Genomic DNA, 13,834 nt, shown 5'->3' with positions numbered 1-13,834 from the left:
ACGAAGGGTTTAACATTTACTTGGAGCCAATGCAGGCAGGACACGAGCCAGCCCAAAGGCAATGGCTTGGCACGGGGAGGAAAAAGCAGCTTGCAGAACGTGCCCATCTCCCCCGCTGCCTCCCCTCGCCCGTGCTGGCCTGCCAAGTCAGGTGGCTGCACCAGCGCCTTCGGCGCCGCGCCAGCTCCCGCGCCCAAGCCATCTCAAACCCCTCCAAGCGGCCCGATGCCGGGGGGGCCCCGCTGTTCCCCAGCCCCCGTACAGGACACAAGGTGCGCAGGAGCTTGGGGAGGGGCTGTGGCTGGAGACGTGGACTCAGGGCTTGCTCACGGGAGGCCAAGCTGCAGCTGAGCCCTGGTAACGCTGTGGAAGAGGAAAGAGCTCCAACACTGACAGTGGGGCTCTGGGCTGCAACAGGCTCGCTGAAGCCACTGGAGGCTGTTTCTCCCCTTGCTGGCCCATTCCCAGGTCTTTAAAAAACAAGGGTGAGCTCAAGGTGGAAGGGAAGGGGTCTGGGTGTAAAGTGGCGCATCCCACAGCCGCTCACCGGCCAGAGCACCTGGCACCTCAGTCCCTTCTGGGCACGCATGACCTGGATTTTCAGGTTCTCTCCCAAAAATGGTATCCAGGGCTGAGGCACACAACCCTTGCTCATAGCACTGTACCACATTTCCTGGGTCATCTTCCCTTCCAAAACTCAACCAGTGCTATCAACTGCACTTAACAGGGGTCTCGGAGCACCTCACGTGGTTTCACTCCTGTTTTCCTGGCACCTTTTCGTCCAACGCAGTCACCTTAGCACAGAGGAAGAGAAGAGCCTTTGTGGATGTGCTTACGGTATTTCTCCATAACTGTAGCAGTTAATGAGAATTCATCCCAGGCCCAAGTGAGTGACTAAAAGCTGCTGCCATCTGAAAGCTCTGTGGTGGCCTGCATGAAATAATGAATGGAATTACTCCAGCTATGGCAACTATTTAGATAGAAAACAAACCACACCATTTTTGGCTGGGCATGGACTGAAGGGGCTGCCACTGAAGCGAGCTGTTTTAAAATGTCTCTGAAAAAAAGGAAAGCTTGCATGTATTTGGAATGCCCACAGTCTAATTCAGCCCATAGAATAAAAGCAAAAGGATGTAGCTTTCCTTGGTAATCTTGTCTGAGACACACTGTTGTATCATAAATCACATGTACAAGAGACCAAATCGATCAGCCTTAACTACCTCAATGAACTCATTGTCTTTAATTACCATTCGGTCTCTGAACATTAAAATGCATGAATGGTAGAAGGATTTTCTTCTCAAATGTAGACTTAAACTTAAAGAGGGTTTTTTTAAATAATAAAAAAAATATCTAAACAATTCATTGTTTTGAGTTATAAATGGATTTGAAGAACAATTCAGTGACTTATCTGTAGGACTCTAGTTTGAGCTGCACAACAAATTGTGCCACAAGGCTAATTACTTTCTATGAGCTTAAGTCATTAGGCTGGAATTATTTCCCTTCCTTTTGATGCTTTCCCAAGTTTATTAATTGTTGAGAAATGAAGATGATCAAATGGTTTGGTTGCCCTTTGCTGCCTTCTTAAGCATTTCACCAAAGTCAGGGTTTGGAAATAAACAGTTTCCTTTAAACAATCACTAGCAGCACTGTACTTTGAAACATAAAACAATCCTTTACTGGAAATAAAACCAAGATTGCTCAGTGAACCAGCATGCACTTTTGTCTGCATGTTGTGAAATTACACTTGCAATTTCAAGCTTCCTTTCTGGGCACACACATCAGTACTTTGACTTTCAGAACCACCAAACATCTGACAGTCCTCCTGGACAATCTCAGCTCTTTTGGAAAGATGACATTTAATTCTTTAGCATCTAGCTGCAAGCTTAGATGCCATCTTAAGTTATGCTCTAATTGACAACATATTAAGTTGGTAACACAGCCTGCAGTTTTGACATTCCAAATAAGTTTACAAATCTCTCTCCAACCCAGGTACCCTCCTCTTAAATTAGAAGCTGCCAAGTGGTGTTAGCACACACGCAAAAACCCAGGGTCCTGCAGTGAGTTCATGTGCTGCCAGAGAGGCCCCTCGGATGGAGGGTGGGCGAGCTCTGGCTTTGATTTCATGGGTGCAGCAGCCCTGCAGCCCCCAGCGTGCAGCTCACCCCCCACCTCCCGGCTGACCCCCGCCTCTCACTGCCACACCAGTGTAACACAGCGGAGCTTAAAAGATGACTCTGTGAGACTTCTGCGCTGATGTGGTATATTTAAGACAAAACTACAGTAATAAACATTTCGAGACTGGGTTGAGTGGACTACAAATCACAGCTTCTTGTTCCCATGTACAGTTTCAATACAGATCTCAGTGCAGTGCCTAGAACAGTTCATACATCGCTACTGTTGTGAAACAGAAGAGGGTGCACTTTGTTTTATAAAAAAACAACAAATAAATTATACAGAGAGCTATTACCAAGCTTTACATATAAAAGGTAAAAATACAGTAGTTAGTGTGGCTTTAACAAAAAAAAAACCCTAACTAAAAAAATATTCTTACATATTTTAAAAATAAGTTTGTCCAGTTACAGGCAGGGGGCTGTGTGTGTGTGTTTATGAAGCAGAGCGCTCAAGCCAAACGGTAAAAGGGAGGTGAATTTTGTAGGAGAACCTTGCGGCTCCCTGCTGCAGGGTCCGCCGTCCCCGCAGGGGCAGTGCCCACTCCCCGCCGGTGCACACAACCCCGCGCGAGGCTGCGGGTGGATCCTGGCTTTCCACAGGCCCTGCGACCGCCTGGATCTGCCTCTTGAGCGCTGCCAAGGCAGCGCAGCACTCCATGAACCACACCAACTCCACCTCCGTGTGGGCATGGCGGGAGGGCCCTGTGTTTACGCCTCCAGTGCGAACGCTCAGACCAAGCGCACACGGACTATACCTGCATCACCCAAAGGCCATCAGCATGGGTTATTTTTATTTTTTGGTATAAAAGTTATGATTGTCCAGCTGCATTTGAAAGTGTGACGTTACCTGTCTAACAGCTATATATATACACACACTACAACTCCTTAGACTAATAAACACTGTATGTGCCCAGCTAGAGCTTTAAATGCCAGCTGGCCGCGAAATAGAGCTGCTAACACTTAATCCGTAGAAGATTTGGGTTGTACCAGAATATGTTCACAATGTGAAAAATATATACAGTGCTGTCTGTGGAGGACATGCTCATCTTAACCATACATCTTTGCTTCAGGAAACGAGAACGAGCCAGGTGCAGACAAAGGGATCACAGGCAAGGGCTGAAGACAGTTTGTGGAAAGAGACCCAAATGTAACTGGACTGTTCTAATGGTGCTGCCAGCTGTGTCCAAAAAATTGTCCAAAACATGTTTTTTATGCAGCTGTCTTTGACAAAGTATATGTGGAATTTAAGTTTAAAGTTGAATACATTCAAGCTAATCCATTAACCATGACTGATTAGCAGGTAAGTAGTTATTTTATATCATATGACTGACCTAATATTAAACCCCATTACCACTGAACTAAAGAGATTCCCTTAATTCAAGTGTAAGGGGGCCTGAACTCACACATTTTAACACCTATCTCAAAAGTTTGTAAGACCACTGTCACATACTCGGCACACACAGACTCTCTGGTCTCTTCCTCTTGGGCTAAATAAGTGAGACCAAAATGTCGTTCTAAGATCCAGCATCTCCCTTAGATTAGTCAGTTTGAAATATAGGCTGGGGTTTTTTTGTTACTATAAATGCTAAGATTTCTATAAAATCTTTTACTTTAATCACTCACAGAATGTGACTGGAGTAAAATCACTTTTAGATCCAATCACTTATGTTTTTAGTTTAAGTTACCATTTTTTAACTATAGAGTTAAAAAAAGCATCCACCTCTGATCAGCATCACATACACACACAGCAACAGAGTACACGGCCAGTTAGGGAGGACAGGCTGGGACATGCATTAGTAAGACAACAGGGGATAACTTTGTTAGGAAAAAAAATTGAAGGTTTCCTTTTTTTGAATCAGGGAGCTGGCTTTTTCCAAACAACTGCAACAGAACATGCATTGATTTATTCCTGTCAACTCTTACATCTTTGAAGTGGTTGGCCAACATCCCAACATCAGATTCACACAGAAGTTTTATTTGTAAATCTCTCTAAATAAATACCCCAAAATAAACTTTTAGAGGCTGATTGGACCTTATAGTCAAATCAATCAATAGTATAGCAATGGTAAGAAAATCCCTTTTTCTCAGTAGCACACAGGCATTAATTAATACTTTATAACACAAACCACAGGAACTATTAGGCCTATTTGTGTTTGAGAAAATGCAGGTGACGAGTAATGCCATGTTACCTGTTAGCCTGGTAACACAACGCGATACCTATAGTTTTAAAGCAAAATAGTGATGCCAAACTACAGGATGTTGAGATCCCTATGTGTCTGTTCAGATCACACAACTGTGGTGCCTTAGTCTTGCCAGGCTCCCTATATAAACAGTGATTTGGATTAGCTAAATAAGCTACGTTGAGTTAAATGGAGTGAATATTTGCTCCAAGTATCAGGTATCACTGGAAAGAGTTGGGTTTGCAGCACCGAGTCTACTAGAAATTGCAGGTCCTCAATTTAACAGTTGAAAATTCTGAATTTTTAAATAGTTTCAAGCATTAGTCCTCTGACAATTGAGGAAAACCTTTCCCCTTTGAAATTTTTGTGTGTGCACATGTGTATAAATACAACATTCTTCTCCGATCACCACTATCCCAACCATGCTGAAATAACAGTTGGCTATTTGGAACCATTTAGATTTTAGGGGGACACACTCACCACACATGTTATTTACTTGTTATCTGCTCTATGTGATTGCTCGGGAGGAATCTAAGGATGGTATTCAACATGCAGTGCTGTAAAACTGTAAACTTCTGTTATTCTATTTTTGGGAGGGATTCAAGCTAACAGTTCACAGAGCTCCTGAACCCAATGGGAAGAGTCAAATATCAAACATGCCTTACAGAAAACGCTACTGCATTCTGTCTATTTACAAACCCAACACATGTAGCTGGCGAATGCCAGCTCAGCTGCTGAGCAAACAGATCAATAGCTAGTGCCAAGTTTCCCCACACAGTCCTGGCTTTGTGCAGGAAGCAGACTGTTGCAGCCATAGCTTCCCTTTTCCTGCAGGAACTTTGCTGGCAACTGTATTACTAATCCAGACTAAGACATTTGATATTTGAATCTGGAACCTTCTACATTTTAATATGCAATAAGGCTCAGACTTAAAAGTATTAAAAACCACCAATATTCCACTGAAGTAACAACGACAGAGCTGAACAGCTGGTGGGCAGAAACTCCCCACCTGGTGCAGAAGAGCAGCTCCCCTCTGGCTGGCAGTGCGGGGAGCGGGGAGCCTGCCCGCACCGTGCTTTAGGCGCTGCCTGGAGAGGTGACCTGAAGCGCCTGCCCCCAGTTTTGACTCCTGGTTCTTGAGGCAAGAGCTGCAAATCACTGTCTGCAGAGAGTCACTGGTACGTCAGTCTTAAGAGCTCTCCATGGTTTCTATGTTTCTCTGTTAAGGCCTCGGGGCTTTTGAGGAGTGGCAGTGGGCCACGTAAATGTCACGTGGCTTCTTCCTTAACACGCTCATTCAGCATCTTGGAAACAAGAGCACAAGAGCAGCAGTAAGGACGCCCTAGTCTGAAAGAAGCAGCCTAGCCAGAAACCAGCTTACCTGCACAACCCACAGTGGTTTGGTCCAAATCTTTGTCTACACGGAGAGACGTGCATGCAGCTAGTGTGCAGAAAACAAGTTGTGCATGCAGGTTTCAGAACCAACTTTCACATTCAAAAATGTTCCTAAGAACCACATGTATATAGATAGCTTTATAAACAGCAGCACTATGCCGAAGACATCCCCCAACCCTAGTCATATGTACAAACCTTCCCAAGAAAGATCCCAGTTGTTTCACCTGTGCTTCCCTGTCAGGAGATGTGGGGTTCATCATCAGGCTTCTGTATTTCTCCTCCCTCTGACCCTGCACTGACCTTTTTCACAGGCTGTATCCCCAGGGTCCCTGTGCTCACCTCTACACATCCACATGGGGATCCTGCTGCCCAGGACTCAAGTGATCTCTTCAAACTGTACATATTGTATCCTGTACTTCACCTGAGCAGCAAAAGGCCTTCACCAGCTCTGTGGAATGTGCTCTTGCAGTGCTCCTAGCTTCCTTCTACAAAGAAGTGAACTGTTTATAGGAACTTTTAATTTTTTTTTCCTGTTTTCATCTTATTCTTTCTATTTTTTGTTCCACACACAACTATTGGATGACACTTGGAACAGAAGTCAAGGTGGTGCTAAGAACTGATCTAGTTGTACCCTCATGCCGCTAACATACCTGGTAAGTACTTCCAAAGCACAGCATCTGGAAATGACACCCTGAAATAGTATGAATGGAAACAAGAAAATTATTTTCCTTCCTAGTCCTATATGACAACAAAACTAACCAATAAGCAGTTCCTGAAGTAAGCTGTACTCATACCTTCACTGCTTCAGCATTTTAAACATCATATCTCTAGCCTAAAATGCAGGTATTGAGTCATACAGGAAGTGAAATAATCAGTGTCAAAATGTGGGACCTCTGCTGTAGTCTGCTAATGCTATAGCTGTTTGGCAGGTTAATTTTCCTTTTCCTGGTTGCAATGAGCAGCTCAAATCCAGTCATTGTAGTTGGTCACTAACAGACTAGATTTTCATTCTTTCCAGGTACTGTAACAAGAGGTGCGAGGATTATTAAGGGGTTTAAGGCCAAAAAGGAGGGTATATGTTGGTAAAACCAACGAAAAACAGAGGGAATAATCACACAGAAGAAAATGTCCTTGGCCGCATGAAACAGTCATCACTACCGTGAGCCGCCGCACGTAGCGCGGCCACAAGGTGGCCCTGCGCGTTCTCCTCATCCTCCCGACGTGGATCTGCGGCGGGGAGGGACCGCTCACACTGGACACAGCCACCATCACAGGGAGCGTGGAATTCCCTCAGCACCTGAGGGGCAGCACGGGATAAGCAAGACTAACCTAGCGTGAGCGGAACACAACTAGACTCTGTTCCTCACGTTCAGAACTAGCTCCAGTGTGGTGGGGAGAAGATCAAACGTGCACGTGGTTTTATATCCTGGTTCAGACTGTAATTCCAGTTAGATTGCAATAAATGTAGAAGTCTCTTCCTGGATCTTAGCAAACCAGCTGGCTGTTTGACTCTTGTTCAGCAAGAGTTTGATCCCAAGCAAGTCTTTTGGAAGGATCTCTTGGAGATATGTTAGAAGATTGGAGTTTTTACAAGGTGGGAAGTGCAGAAACTCCTTCTTCTAGAGTTCAGTGGTGAGTAAACACTTCATTCTTATTGTAGCATCCTCAGTAACTGGACTAAAAGGGAAAAAAAAATGAGGCCCTGTAAATACACTCCTCCAAAAAGATCTGGCATAATGAATTAAAAAAAGATGAGTATTGTTCCAAAGAGCGTTAGTACCTGCTTCCCTCGTAATTTAACGAGACCAGCGGACAACTCACAGAAGAGCAAACTGAATCAATTTCACATAGTGCAGTAACAGCATCATCGCCACCCGCACTGTAACAGGTTCACCGAAAGATCTGACCATCGCTGACATCGCATGCCTCACCAGCATGGCAGCATGGAACAGCAAGGGGAAAAGTTTCTACAAATTCTGTTCTCTGACCTCCTTACAGCTTGGAAATAACGGGGAGACCGTTTCCCTCCCCCGCCAATCCTCTGACAGGTATTGAAACTCTGTAGAGTGATTTCTCAGAAAATTAATCTGTACCATGATTTTAGTCCAGTCCTAAAACATGTTAGCAGATAAGGAAAGAAACTGAAGTGAAATGATAATTAAAAAGAATTAATCGATTTTATAGCACTTATAACAAGTTTACCTCCAACTCCAGCTAAATTTGTATACTTTGTTTTACTTATTTGAATTTAAAAGATGTTTTCTTACCTTTCAAACAATGTTATATAAAATGTTATATACACACATCAGCTGCTCTATTTATTTATTTATAAGATTTCAAATTCTATAAAGTGAAACAGAATTATAGTTTATAAGCACAGCAAAACAAGGCACTGTGTCTAAATGACCTCTATAACTATTTAAGTGTAAGTAGTAAGAGCATATACTTCCTTTCCACCCCATACAGACTTCTGAAGTGAGTGCTGAGGTGACCTTACCTTGCAAGGACTTCGGATATCTGCTGGGATGGTGGCAATCCAGCTGACGACAACAGAGTCTCCGTGCTGCCTTTCACTGCCTTCATAGCCAAGGCAACATCCTCTCCCAAAGGCCCATTAGAAATCAGTCCAGTCTAAATTGGGGAGAATGAAACACAAAACTGAAATAAAAACCTGCCAGGACAAGACAAGCTAAGTTTTCAGGTTTGTTTTTTTTTTTGGTAACAGTGAAAACTAGGATTCATCAAGTTCCAGGGTGGACTTCACTAAATACAAGTTCTTAAAGAAACTTTATGGCATTTATCCACAAAGTAATGCAGCAAAAATGAAGTATAAATATTAACAGGATATGTATGTTGTTAGATTTACTCCAGCTGAATTTGTTTGCTTTATTTTTGGTCTGGTACATTATTTTATGGGCTTTTTTATTATTACAAATTATTATATTTTACTATTTTACTTGAGCTCCTGTTTCTTAATCATGACAAAAGCTTTCATTTTTCCTTTTTTTTGTTGTTAAGGAATGGTCAAATAACTCACTGGCACTATCCACCTTGGTGTTATTGTGGGCTGGGAAGACACCTACAAAAAGCAAATAAATGCTCATTAGAAAGTGTTTGAAGTAGCTGAGAACATTCTCAAAACAATATTGCCTCCCAAAACAGTATTGCCTTCCAAAATGATCTCAGGCATTTGTCCATCACTAGTCTTTGAGCCATGCTAGTGATTAGCTACAGATGATGTGATTTCATACCAAAAGGTAAATGGCACCCACACAGCATTTAGCTAATACCCACTCACAGAAACTTTCTGGTAGCAGTTTCAGCATAGCATTCCCTTCCAAACGGCAACTGAACCTCCTATTTTTTTTCTGCTTTGTGGACAATGTTAACCAAGCCCACTTCTGTGAACAGTTTAAAGGTCCTACTCCTTCCCTTTTCTTTTGGTGCATGCAATGTAACTTCTTTTTCGCTAGCACAGATTGTAAGAGATTTTTTAATCTATATAAAAGGGTTGATTTCTATCAAAAGTTTATTTTTCAAGTATTTATTTAATATATATACACACACAGATATATAAGTCTGTGTGTACATACACATTTACATGTAACTTCTGAAGTATTATATAAACGCAAAAGCCCCAGAAGCAGGCTGACCCCTGCAGATGTACTAAAATAAGACTACAGGCACAGATACAAGTTAACTCTTCAGGTTCCTTCCATTACAAAGCTGTAAGACCTAGATCCTAGGCCAGCCACCCTTCAAGCAGAGGGGTGTGCATGCAGTGATCCAGGTCAATCACCACTTCACTCTGCTGCAGCAGATCCAAGCCTGGTGGACAGATACTAAAGCCAGAGGAGAGTTTATGAGTAAAAACCACTGTACATGTGAAGGAAGAAGGTTTTGAAATACACTTACTCGAGGTGTGGCTTCTGTAAAGTCAATTAGATTCTCTGCCAATGATGTTAAGGAAACGTCCTGGTCATCTGGAGTGCCCTATGGAATAAAGCAGTTTTCAGTTGAATCCCCAGTAGTAACCAGACAGGTCTGCTGAATACTCACTCTAGTGGCTTCCCAAGTTATAGACCAGTGTCCTTAATGAACACCACTGCTTATCAGGTCTGTTTTCTCAAATCCTCCCATATTATCTTTTTTAATAGCCTTTTCATTTCACTTGTTCTCATCAACGTACTGGAAACAATGTCATTGCCAAGTAAAAGCTGTGAAACTGTCCCATTCTCCTGTGTGAAGATGGCGTACTGCGCCATTTGACAAGAAGGTCAGTGAGGTCTGTGAGCTGAGTATTTGAACTAAGAAGATGGAACCGATAATTATTCAGTGGGATCAACTACACAATACTGGTTTAGAGGGACAACAGATAAAGGGCATGGTGCTTTAGTGATTCAGAATAACTCCTCAGTCTGCTGAAGTAACAGCAGAGTCCAGTGTTGGACTCTTCTTTTGGAGAGGGACACAGGAAAGCTGACCCCTGAATTACTATGTGCACTTCATGGAGTCCAGTTAAAAAATACCTTATCCTTAAGGTAACCAGAATACAACAATCAAACATTTCAATTTAAACTTTCCGCTCTCTGGTTATTCTGATAGGAATTGCCTATGTCAGAATTTCATTCCTGAAGTCTCTTTCTTGGAGCATCAAATCACTGGGATATAAGGGTCTCCCCACCAGCATGAGAAAAATGATCAGATTAGAAAAGTAAGTGTCAGGCAAAGAACCTGAAAGAACACTCAGAAATGGCCTTTGGAGAGATCTGTACAGTGTCCCTGTCTGCTTCAGAAAGCACTCATCAGCGTTCACCGAGGACTGGTATTCATCGAGTTATGAGAGGCATGCAGCAAGGTCTGCTGTGCTTGCCTGGAGGCATCAGTAGCTCAGAACGTGACACACAGAAACCTTCCAGGCTGGGAGGTGGGGATACCTTTGAAAGAGCAGCCTCCTCAGCTGGAGCCCGATTAGCTGGAATCAGCAGGTCCTCATGGCTAGAGGCAGCGTTGTCCTCATTTAACGCACTACTGAAAGGAGAAAACATTCTCATCAGTACACTGCCTGGACAGCATGAAACAGTGCTGCTTCCCTCATAGCTCAACCCAAAAACTCAACACCAGTTCCATGTGAGGCAGACAAAGGATTGATGTTTGCGACTATGTTGAAGTTAATGCCTTCCAACTGCCTCCACAGATTACTGCTCTCTTTCATAGTTTCAGCTACAGCTGTGTATAGACCCAACAGTATCTATGTATATATCTCAAAGGAGCTTCTTCAGCCCTTGTTTCTAATTCGCCTGAAGCCTTCCCCGTCATCCTCTTATCTGCCTCCTTAGAGCCAGGGGCAGCAGGATGTGATATTTCAGTCCTTTCAGATGAGAGAGATTTGCTTACTGCTTGCTAGGATATTCACCCTGAGGCCTGGCCTACACTGATTAACTGTTGCAACAGTAATTAAAGATGCATTGGTAAACCTGCTTAGTCTAAATGCTCAGCAACTGTTTCTCATCTTTTCAGACCTGTTCATGATAATATCCACGTGGTTCCCTTACCCCAGAAACACAGATCTCCTGAATCACTTACGGGACAAAGGTGTCTGAGGCAGGGATTGCCTTCCGCAGCTCTCTTGGGTCTTGAAATACTGGACTGGTTGCTGGGGGACTACTCTGTGTTTTGCCTGATGGGAGAATGTTCCTGGCACAAAACAACAAAAAACAAAAACCAGATACAACCTTCCAGGGAAAGTTCTTCACGAATCACTTGTTACAGCATATTTCTGAGATCACTAGATGTAAATTTTATTCAATATTCCCATGTGCTCTTTGAGGTCTGACACATGCTCATCTTCACAAATGGTCAAGAAACTACATGTCTTAACCCTCTACTTTTTCAATGCCTGAAATCCCACTGGAACTAGCAATCATTTGAGATTCAGTAATTCTCAGGAAATCAACTGTCAGTGTCAAGCTTTTGTACACATTTTTTTTCTCCATTATAGAACAGCTACTGTAAACAGACCCATCCCCTCTCTCCACACTGAAGTTGTTCACAGATCAGAAATAACTAGTGATTGAAGCTGCTACTGGGACAATGTTTATCGAATTAAAGTATGGGAGAATAAAGAGTATCTGGATTACCTTGTATATAATAAAACCTAGCAACTACTGTGCTTGCTGGTTTTCATTTTAAAAACACTTTACACCAGGTTAAGCTACCCTATGGAAGGTAAAATGCAATGCTCACTAAGCTGCTAAAAGACCACACTGAACTGCACGTTCTCAGTGCTGTACTTGGGTAACTCGATTACACGTTTCTTCCAAATCTATTCAGTACCTGGCAGCAGCATCCTGAATATTGGAATTCTTGACACCTGTCAGGCTGTCTTCTCTTATGATCTGAGAGGAAAAAAGGAACAAAGACATAAATTTCTGATACCTGTTTCCATCTTGTGTCAGTTCTGAGATTCACAGAAGAGCTGAGTGCCTTCCTCCCAGCTTGAAAGTGTGCTGCTCATCTACTGCTCAGGGACTTAAAACATGAATTCTGTGTGAAAACTTCAGCACAGAAATAAAAACAATTTACTGATGTAGCCAAATAAAATACCATTATTTGCTACAGCATTTACTAGAACATGCTAGAAGCATAGTCTTAGTGACAGAATCAGAGAATAATTTCTTGGTTAGAGGACAACCTTTGGAGGTTATCTGGCTCAATAACTTCCCAAACAGGGCTTGTTCAGGGCCTCATCCAGTTACATGCTGAGAATCATCAAGGATGGAGATTCCTCCTTGGGGAACCATTCCTGTACTGGACTGCTATTATTGTGAAGAACAGCTCTCTTACTCTACCTTGGACTTTGGCTCTTGGAGCACCCTTATCTGCAAGGCACCTTCTCCAACACCAGGCAATTGAAGAGAATAAAACATTTGAGAGCAACACAGTCCTTTAATCAGTTGAGTATTTACCTTGTGCCCTGCTTCTGCCTGGGCCTTCAGGATATTGCTTTTGATATCCGCTGGAAGCCACATTGCTGCTGTGATTGGGCTCTCAATTGCATTGTTAAGACATTTATCTGTCAACTTTACCACTTCATCCTAGACACGAAAAAATCTTTTTTAGAAGCAGTTCCCACATGGAAAAGTCTGGGCTGAAGTTTATTAACATCTCTAAATAACAACAAGGCTCTGAGTGAGAGGAAAGTCAGCAGATTTATACTGAAATGAAAAAGCAATTTTTTCCTTTATTTTGGAACTCAGTTGTAAAGTCACAGCAAAACATAAAGTAAAAAAAGCACAATGCTTAAAAATGGAGATGCAAAGTGCTGTGCTAAAAACACAGCGTGCAAGAACTGAAGTGAACCCTAAATTTGCAGACTAGTTTACTGATAGGAGATCAATGTAGCAGCCATCACATCATATCAGTATTGCCTAACTATAAGTTGATAATTTACTCTCAAATCCAAGTTGGGAAGATTTTTACCTTAAAAACCACTTATATATAAACAGTTTAATGCGCTATTAGCACCATCACTGATTCTATCAGAGCAAACTGGCAGCCAGATACATAGTGAAGACAATTAAAAATGAGATACCTTTCACTACAGTATATTTCATTATGTGAATTGCATTTCTTAATTATAAAATTTTAATTAAGCATTCAGTCTACTAATTGCTCTTTGATTAGCAACAGAAGATAATTAACTGAGTGGAAGCTAAACCTTGTGACCTTTCTTCTCGGGGTATGACTCAGCAGGGGGAGACAGAGCCCCGCTTTCCTCACCACATGCCACCCTGGCTGGCTAAGGCAGGCTCTCTCTTTCCTGGAGGCAAGTGCCACATTCCTGCAAGCTCCCGAGCAGGCACAGTCCTGCTGCACGAACTGCAGAGTGTCCAGGAGGAGTGAAGCCCATCGCATAGAGAGAGAGCAGGGCAGAGAAGTTAAAAGAGGTGAATACGTACCTCCCCCCACAGCTCTCCATCCGCTTTTAGCTTTTTTGTTCAATAGAAATGCTAGTGAGAATCTTCTATGTATTTGGTCTTCAGAGAGGGGAAAAACAATTTTCTTGTCTCCCTCTGAATCAAATTT

General features: G+C 42.7%; 1 protein-coding gene across 7 annotated transcripts in view; it reads right to left on the bottom strand.

The window, feature by feature from the left end:
• Positions 1–2,243: 2,243 nt before the first annotated feature.
• EPB41L5 (erythrocyte membrane protein band 4.1 like 5) overlaps positions 2,244–13,834 on the bottom strand; it is a 61,388-nt gene continuing 49,797 nt past the window's right edge. For 5 of the 7 annotated variants that reach the window (XM_074873549.1, XM_074873553.1, XM_074873556.1 and 2 more), the window contains exons 19-26: positions 12,715–12,843; positions 12,083–12,144; positions 11,333–11,443; positions 10,684–10,777; positions 9,662–9,739; positions 8,784–8,825; positions 8,244–8,377; positions 2,244–7,423 (exon numbers count right to left, since the gene is read on the bottom strand). In XM_074873549.1, the coding sequence (XP_074729650.1) occupies positions 7,366–7,423; positions 8,244–8,377; positions 8,784–8,825; positions 9,662–9,739; positions 10,684–10,777; positions 11,333–11,443; positions 12,083–12,144; positions 12,715–12,843 (708 nt within the window). In that variant the 3' untranslated portion in view covers positions 2,244–7,365. The remainder of the gene's footprint in view (positions 7,424–8,243; positions 8,378–8,783; positions 8,826–9,661; positions 9,740–10,683; positions 10,778–11,332; positions 11,444–12,082; positions 12,145–12,714; positions 12,844–13,834) is intronic. The other 2 variants (XR_012629506.1, XM_074873552.1) reach the window with 2 other exon arrangements.

Source organism: Strix uralensis, chromosome 6 (genome assembly GCF_047716275.1).
Source record: "Strix uralensis isolate ZFMK-TIS-50842 chromosome 6, bStrUra1, whole genome shotgun sequence".
NCBI lineage: Eukaryota > Metazoa > Chordata > Aves > Strigiformes > Strigidae > Strix > Strix uralensis.
The sequence above is the reverse complement of the archived record's forward strand: the minus strand, read 5'-3'. Positions and strand labels throughout refer to the sequence as shown.